At 46.2% G+C, this 9,136-nt stretch overlaps 1 protein-coding gene across 1 annotated transcript; it reads right to left on the bottom strand.

Moving 5' to 3' along the window:
• Positions 1 to 4,397: 4,397 nt before the first annotated feature.
• LOC113744069 (calcium-activated potassium channel subunit beta-4) lies at positions 4,398 to 8,900 on the bottom strand. Its single transcript, XM_027272253.1, is given in 3 exon segments — positions 4,398 to 4,665; positions 8,613 to 8,644; positions 8,647 to 8,900. Coding segments are annotated over 3 exon segments (381 nt in total). The 5' UTR covers positions 8,774 to 8,900; the 3' UTR covers positions 4,398 to 4,443.
• Positions 8,901 to 9,136: the final 236 nt, after the last annotated feature.

The following is a 9,136-nucleotide window of genomic DNA, read 5'->3' as shown; positions in this document are numbered from 1 at the left end:
TGGTGAACGTGAATATTACGTAGTCTTCAGAAGCTTCTTCTTCATTCAGACTCAGCTGAGGGGGATTTCTCCATGAAGCTCTGTCGTCGGTCTGGACGGTGAAAGTTTTGATCTTTGTTTCTTCTTCCGACATGAAGAACCTGCAGCAGCTCCATAAATAAATGGTTTTCCATTTCTGTTCAGTTTGCTGTGGAAGAACACCAAACCATCACCAAACCAAATCCACCTGAGACTCACGTGTGAACACAATGCTTACGGACCAATCAGGTCCTACGAGGAACTACAGGTGTGCTGCAAACAACAACTTAGCGTACATTTTACTTTCTTCAACTGAAGGACGGTTTTAGATGGAACCACAAAACCTTTGGACGATCGGATCAAGGGAATGTGTGACTGACACCAGAACCAGCTGGTTTCTTTGAACATAACAAAGATTGGACTGAATTTAGTGCCCTCTGGTAATGAGGTTACAACCGACTGACCACGACATGAAGGGTCTGTTATATTTGAACACGTACGGCTGCATTGTTCAGTCGTCCACATACTTTTGGCCATGTAGTGCAGCCTGCAGCTATCTGGATGTTTCTATGGTTTCATCTCTCTCTCTCTCTTTGCGTCTGCAGGTTGAGTGATGCTCGGTCGCCCCGGTGGCCTGATGATTCAATCCAGATTAGTTTGATTTGGCCGCTGGCTGCTTGTTGTTCTCTCACTGTTACATGTTGGATGAGATAAGCCTCTTATCTTCACTCGCTCAGGAACATCCTCTGATTCTCAGGAGTTTGGATCAGCTGCAGCACGAAGCTGAAGGGAACCACATGATGAAGATCACGTGATGAATTTATTTCAATAAACTAACAAACTACCAGATGTTCCTGTTGATCTGCACTGACCTGTGATCAGGTGACATGTCAGTAAAGTGATGTTGGGGAGCTGAGCTAGTGTCGTGCCAGAACAGGAGCTGGACGAGCGTTAGAAATGTAACCGTGCTCAGCAGCTTCTATGGACATGATGGCAGAGGAGGAGAGAGTGAAGAGGACGCTGACGGAGGAACAAGAGTAAATGTGGGACTGACTTTATGATGGACAGTGAAGTAAACTGCTGACAGCTGTAGCTGCTGTTAGCTTGACCGGCAGTGTCCAAGTCTACACAGTGAACACAGCAGCAGAACCTAACCGGCAGTGGTCCAGTCTAACAGGAACACGCGCAGAACCTCCTGAACCGGCAGTGTCCAGTCTAACAGGAACACAGCGACAGAAACCTCTGAACCGGCAGTGTCCAGTCTAACAGTGAACACACGCGCAGAACCTCTGAACCGGCAGTGTCCAGTCTAACATGAAACACAGCGACAGAACCTCTGAACACAGTGGTCCAGTCTAACAGTGAACACAGCGACAGAACCTCTGAACCGGCAGTGTCCCAGTCTAACAGTGAACACAGCGACAGAACCCTGAACCCAGTGTCCAGTCTAACAGTGAACACGGCGACAGAACCTCTGAACAGCAGTGTCCAGTCTAACAGTGAACACGCGACAGAACCTCTGAACGGCAGTGTCCAGTCCTAACAGTGAACACAGCGACAGAACCTCGAACCGGCAGTGTCCAGTCTAACAGTGAACACAGCGCAGAACCCTTGACCACAGTGCCAGTCTAACAGTGAACAACAGGAGTCTATCAGGTGGTTTTTCTTGCCGGGTTTGGCTCCTGGCTCCCTCTCCTCCTTCCCCTCCTCCTCCTTCCTCTCCTCCTTCCTCTCCTCCTCCTTCCTCTCCTTCCCCTCCTCTCCTCCTTCCTCTCCTCCTCTCCTCCTCCCCTCCTCCTCCCCTCCCCCTCTCCTCCTTCCTCTCACTGTGTTCATGTTGCTCTCTGTTTTCAAACCCACATCACCGTGTCACAGTTTAAACTCTGACGTCGATCTGTGATTGGCTCTGCTGATTATTGATCATCGTGGATCATTGATCACTTCAAACCTCTGATGCACGTTAGACGAACTCGCCTCAGTCTGCAGGACTCACATCATCAGGTGTACTCTCTGCACAGGTGTGAGTTTGTTTTGTTTGAAACAACATGGCTGACTCCATGAAGGAGGACCTGCTCCCAGAATAAAAACACAAAGATTTTTATTCTGCATGAATCACGTCATAGTTATGAATATTAAATAATATTTGTCTCTTATTCTGACACACTGCAGCTTTAAACAAGTTTCAGTCTGTTTACTACACGCTGAGTTATCACAGTGCATTCTGGGAAATGTAGGAATTAAACAAAGAAGGTCTACAGCAACACAACACATGACATCATGGTGTGTGTGTGTGTGTGTGTCACACACACACACACACACGTCTCTGGATGCCACCATTAGGTGCAGGCAGAAAGGCACTCTTGGAAAATATAGCAAGCACACACACACACACACACACACACACACACACACACACACAGTTCAATCCATTTCTGGTTTAATGGAGTCTGCCGAGTCGAGCTAGGCTGGCTACATTGTGTGTGTGTGTGTGTGTGTGTGTGTGTGTGTGTGTGTGTGCAGTGAGTTATGTCTATATTTGATAGAAAGTCAGAGGAACATTATGAGCTCAGAGCGATAAACTGCAGACGACCCGGAGAATAAAACAACTTTATACAGAAAGATGAGATTCAAACAGTCTAAAACCTGGACCTAGTCTCTGTGACGTCCCTGCAGACTGTCTAAAACCTGGACGTAGTCTCCGTGACGTCCCCGCAGACTGTCTAAAACCTGGACGTAGTCTCTGGTTAAATCTCTCAGTGCTTTTATTTTGACAGATGAACTTTGCTGATGTCCAAACGAGACAAACAGACACTGTGATGTTTGTCTTCACACCTAATGACTCCAACAAACAAACATGGTGCTTCATTTGCATAAATACACACACACACACACACACACACACACACACACACACACACACACAGAGCTCTGTGGTCCATTTATTTTTCATTCTTTGTTTGGACAAAAACGAAACGAACTCCTGACCCCAATAAACCAGAGACAGTTCAGGAAGTGTGTGTCACTGTGTGTGTGTCACTGTGTGTGTGTCTCCATCTGAACGTCAGCGGCCTGTCTGTCTGCCTGTCTGTCTGCCTGTCTGTCTGTCTCCTTATAATTCAGACCTTGAAGTGGGCGGGGCTTTACAGGTGCCCTGAGTGAAGCCTGCACCTGATTGGTCAGATAAAGGTCAGAGGTGACATCCATCCTGATCTCTGTTCGACATTAAAGGATTTCTGAATGAAGCGTGACTCGTCTCTCTCTCTGCCTCACATCATCTCTGTTGCAGGTCGCCATGGTGACTGAGCGGCATCGATGACGCGCCGTCTCTCCCCTCTATATTTACTCTGTTGCCATAACGACGACCCAGACGTGCACTAAAGAGGAGCAAGATGTCCCACAGACCGACAGACGGACGGACACACGCTGTCTGTATGATGCTTTTATTTTGTTTGTCTCATCGGCGGGGTGTTCCCCACACGACGCGTGGACAAAAGTGTGTGGACACAGCGTCATAGAATTGAGATTGTGGACCAATAAAAACCTGCAGGAGGATTTACAGCATGTGTGTGTGTGTGTGTGTGTGTGTGTGTGTGGTGAAACTAATCTCATGAACACACACTGCTGAAGACGTGCTCTGAAATCCTTTTTCAAATAAAAATCATCATTTAGAAATCTTTGTCCGTCAGCGTCCTCTTCTCCTCTGCCATTATGGCTGCTGGGCCTGTAAGCCTGTGGTACAAACACTAACACTGCCCCGGTGTTCTGAGCTCACAGTTCTGGCAGCCCGGCTAACAGACTGAGCTAACATGAGCTAACAGCAGCTACAGAAGTTTACTCTACTGTCCATGAGGAAACTCTGTAAATCACAGAGTTGAAGCCAAAACAAAATCACAACAACAAAAATATGACAGTGTCCACATACTTTTGGCCAGTCTGGTTTAACTGGTTAAATCAAAACACACACACACACACACACACACACAGGATCAGCTGTGGTGTGTTTAGTGTCAGCTGTTTGTTAATGGTGCCTTCACTGTCGTCTATTTCTGTTCAGCTCGTGACTTCAAGCAGCTGTGACACAAAAACACACCGAGACTCTCCTGACACCAAACACAACGATGACGACGATGACAGTGACGACAACAACAACGATAACAACAACAACAACGACAACAACAACAACGATAACAACAACAACAACAACAACAACAAAAACACTGATGACAACATGTAATCCACGAGGTCACGGCTCCATTTTTATCCACATGTTGCAGCATTCATTCAGTCGTTTAACCTCGAATTCTCGAACCGGCCGTCTGTCTGTCTGTCTGTCTGTCTGTCTGTCTGTCTGTCTGTCTGTCTGTCTGTCTGTCTGTCTGTCTGTCTGTCTGCATCTTCTTCTGTCCTCTAACCGGTCTATGAACTCTATGAAGTCATGGAAGTTCGACACGTCAGGGTGGAGTCGTCTTGTCGTACCTTTGGGTTGAGGACCAGCTGTTGCTCATCAAAGTGCAGCAGAGCTTCAGAGTTCGACTCCGAGTTGTTAACGAAGATCTGCAGGCAGGGATAGAGCGACGTGCCCTTACAGTCCGTACCGCACGTGAACACGCACTCGAACATCTCCTCAGGACGCAACACCGACACCACCTGGAGGAAAGAACAGGAAAACAACGCTTAGCTGTGTTTTCGATTTCTAACCAGACCGGGTTGAAGTATCTCAGGGTCTTGGCAAAATGGAGCGTGAGATGGTCCAGGTGTCCAACTGACAGGAGACCCGGGGCGAACCCAGAACCTGCTGGAGGGAGGATATAACCCGTCTGTCCTGGGAACGCCTCGAGATCCTCCAGGAGGCTGAAGCTGCTGCCACCGTGACCCGACCCCGGATAAGAGGAAGGACGTGGATGGATGTCTGAACACAGTATGTCATCATGAACACAGTGACAACATCAGTTTGTGTCTTCACGAGTCCACTGAGGGTCTGTCCAACATTAGCTTAGCAAGTATTAGCAGGTCCATCAAGCTTGAAGTGTTCATCAGTTCGTCAGAGACAGACTCTATTTATAGACCGTTTGGAGGCTGCTGTCTTCTTTAGTCTTTCCAAACCAAAAACACGAGAGCTCGAGTGTGAGAAGCAAACACCGTGTTTACCTGCTGATGTTAGCACATCTGGATAACTCACTAATGCAGATCCTACAGGTACTTCAGGATACTTCGTAACGTGGGGTAACAGGTTAATATTTCCTGTCTGTGTGGAAGGAAGCGCTGGATGTGATCACAGAGCGGGTTGCTGCTGATTTCAGGTTCACCAACTTTAGCCACGTTCAGCAGACATGTCAGTGCCGACCCTGAAAGTCTTTGCTAATGTTAAAGGTGGAAATAAGAACAAATTCACTGATACCAAAATATCTCAACACCAGTGGTACCTCTGCAACATTATCATTGTAAACTTCATACAGTGACATATATGAAGTTTAAAAACATGAAGTTTGACTATATCTATAACTGAGCGCAGTCATTCGTCAAAAACACTAATTCATACATGTTGACAGGTGTTGACAGATTAATGATGTGATGCATTTCTTCTCCCTGCACACTAAAGCACTGAAATAACAGCTGCAGGCATTAATATAAATATTAATGCACAATCAATCTACTGAGATCTGATAAAAGTCAGAGCTGTCTTCATCACTCAGGAGGTCAGAGAGCTGCAACAAGTCCAAACATTGTGATTTATGTCACATGAAGCTGTGGGTTAGTGAATGACGGAGCCGAGTCTTTCTCCCTGCAACATGAGTTTGCATTGTGCCATTTAAAGACAAAACAAAAGGCTTCCACTCTCGGTAACACACGGACATTATTTCAGCACGATGCAATAAGCTAACAGCCAAATAAATCAGGTCGCTACGAATTCATCATCCACGGTAAACAGTGGGAGAGCAGCAGGCCGGAGCAGGCTGTAATTTATGTCATGAAAAGTCCCAGTGGCTTCGAAACGCTGTGCAAACAGTTTTAATAAACCACACTGGAAAGTGACGCAGCATGAAGAAACCAAACGACCCGAAGCCGGACAAACACACATTAAAATAAATGTCCTGAGGTTTGTGGAGCATTCGAGCAATATTTTTAGATTTTTGTCAAAACTAAAGGTCATGAGACGACTGTTATGACCCAACGAGACAGCATTTTTAAAAAGTGTTTCAGGAGAGCGGTGTGAACTCTGAAAGATTTATTTCTAACCTATAAAATGTTTGTACTTTAGTTTTAAAGAAGCAGAACCCAGACCTGTAAATCAGTGGTGGAGGGTTGCTAAGTGCAGTGCACTTAACATTTGTCAGGTTAGCTGGAAAAATACAACAATTAGTTCAGTGATAAGCCGACATCAGCGTGGACGGCACTGCTGTTTGTCTGGCTCTAACCCAGAAAGATGCTGAACAGCTTTGGTTGTTTTCCCACTGGGGAAACCGCCGACGACGAACAACGTCAGACACTTTAATCGAAGATAAAATCACAGATGAACCAATTAACAAATGTGTGATTCTCTGACTCGAAGCCCAAAAGCAGAACAAAAAACACGACCTAACTCTGGCCACCAGGGGCAGTAATGAGCCCATCACAGCCCCATGAAACAGGAAGTAGAGTTCTGTTTACTTCCTGATTTTAATGTGTTTCCTGTAAAAACAGCAACTTTTGATTGACAGCTAGCATCAGCGTGTACCTTCCAGTGAACACAGCTGGACCGAACAGAACCTCTGAACCGGCAGTGTCCAGTCTAACAGTAAACACGGCAACAGAACCTCTGAACCGGCAGTGTCCAGTCTAACAGTGAACACGGCGACAGAACCTCTGAACCGGCAGTGTCCAGTCTAACAGTGAACACAGCAACAGAACCTCTGAACCGGCAGTGTCCAGTCTAACAGTGAACACGACAACAGAACCTCTGAACCGGCAGTGTCCAGTCTAACAGTGAAACACAGCGCAGAACCTCTGAACCGGCAGTGTCCAGCCTAACAGTGAACACAAAGCGACAGAACCTCTGAACCGGCAGTGTCCAGTCTAACAGTGAACACAGCGACAGAACCTCTGAACCGGCAGTGTCCAGTCTAACAGTGAACACAGCGACAGAACCTCTGAACCGGCAGTGTCCAGTCTAACAGTGACAAGCGCAGAACCACTGAACCGGCAGTGTCCAGTCTAACAGTGAACACAGCGACAGAACCTCTGAACCAGCAGTGTCCAGTCAACAGTGAACACAGGAGTCTATACAGGTGGTTTTCTTGCGGGTTTGGCTCCTGGCGTCCCGGGCTGAGTCGGTTCAGTTACCTTCACGCTGTCCATCTCCTCGGTTCTGTGACGTTATTCCCTGTTGGTCTCAGAGGCTGTGCTCATCCACCCGGTTCAGTCAGATTCATCAGATTAAGTTAATTAATTAAGAGAAAGCGTTTCATTGGATGCAGATTAGTACAACGCCCCCTGAGTGCAGGATGACATCATCAACAACTTTAAACTTCCATCTGGGAACAGTCTGACTCCACAGTGGACGAGTCCCAAACAAAGTCCTCTGGGGACAAGGACGGTCCCTGGAGTCAGGCCTGTGGCTACAAACGAACAAGACATAAAAAATAAAAATGACACTACAGACGTAAAACTGGACAGTGACAGTACACGACTGTCAGAGCGTCAGCGATCTGTATCACTCTGTCCTGATTCATCACTTCACTCAGTCCGAGGATAAACAGATTATCAAGCTGAGCCACAGCGACATGAGAAACACCAGCACCTCAGCAGGAAAATACACTATTTAATATTCTGGCTATATTATATATAAATATTTATATCAGAGTATGAAGAATGATCAAACGTTCTATGTTTACAGAAAATACTTTCTAGGAATGATCTGCAGACAACAACATCAGGTCAGATTATATGTGACGTCTTTGTCCAAAACATGAAAATATTCAAGAATAATTAAAGAAAAAGCTCAAATCAAAGAAATTAGTCACTAGTTAAACCATAAAAGCAGTTTGTGATTAATAGTCTGTTAATAATTGATCACTCAATCACACTTCTACAATAAAAATAAAATATTAGGTCATCCTGGTCACTGAACAACAGGAATGATTCATGTGGACAATAACAGATCAGATGAAATGTGTTTATACATGTGACGTCTTCAAATCTAATTTTGTCCAAAACAACAAAATAACAGTTTCCTGTGATGAAAAGTAAATTCTGAATATTATAACATTTACTAAATATTAATGATCCTGAGAGCTGACAACAATCAAAGTTTTAGAGCTATTGAATACAAAAATATGACAATAATATTCATATAGTTGGCAGTGAAACCTGAAATACTACGTAGTACTACCACAATTGAACATATTACATATAGACACTGACACTGCTGCTTCAAAGTTCAATCGTAATTATAGTAATATGTAACTAAAAACAGTAATAAATACACACTGTAATAAGTTACTCATGATCAGCTCCAACTGCACCGACCATGACTACAAACAGGCGGAGTAACGAGCTCCGAGCGGCGGCTCCGAGCAGCTCGCCTCCGGCCCCGCTCGAGACGGATCCGGGCTCACCGTGCAGTTGGCCGGCTTGCTCTGGGGCTCGGCAGGGTCGGGCTGACCCAGCAAAGCCCAGGATGAAGAGGCTGAGGACCCGCAGGCGACAGGAACAACCCCAGCCGGATGCTCTTGTCCTCGGCCTCGGAGTACTCGTACGACACCCGCATCTTCGCCATGGCAGCCCCGCGGAGACCTCCGCCGGCATGGAAGGAGGAGGGAGGAGAGAAAAGAGGAGGATGGATGGAGGATGGAGGTGGAGGTGGAGGAGGTGGGAGGCTGTTGCGTGCGCTGAGAAACTGTAGAGTTTACACACCGTCAGTCTGTGGATGCTTCACCTCCCTCGGCTTTCATTTATCCTCCTCCTCCTTCCCTCTCTCTCTCCTGCCTCCTCTTCTCTCCTCCTTCCTCCCTCCCTCCTTCACAGTTGTGTTTATCAAGTATCCGAGTAAAAGTAGAACACAAAATCATTTTTCATGCACGGATTCTAAATATGTCGAATGCTTCCTGGAAATATTCCTCCCATGATCTGCACATCTGTG

This window comes from Larimichthys crocea, chromosome XX, assembly GCF_000972845.2.
Source record: "Larimichthys crocea isolate SSNF chromosome XX, L_crocea_2.0, whole genome shotgun sequence".
NCBI lineage: Eukaryota > Metazoa > Chordata > Actinopteri > Sciaenidae > Larimichthys > Larimichthys crocea.
The sequence above is the reverse complement of the archived record's forward strand: the minus strand, read 5'-3'. Positions and strand labels throughout refer to the sequence as shown.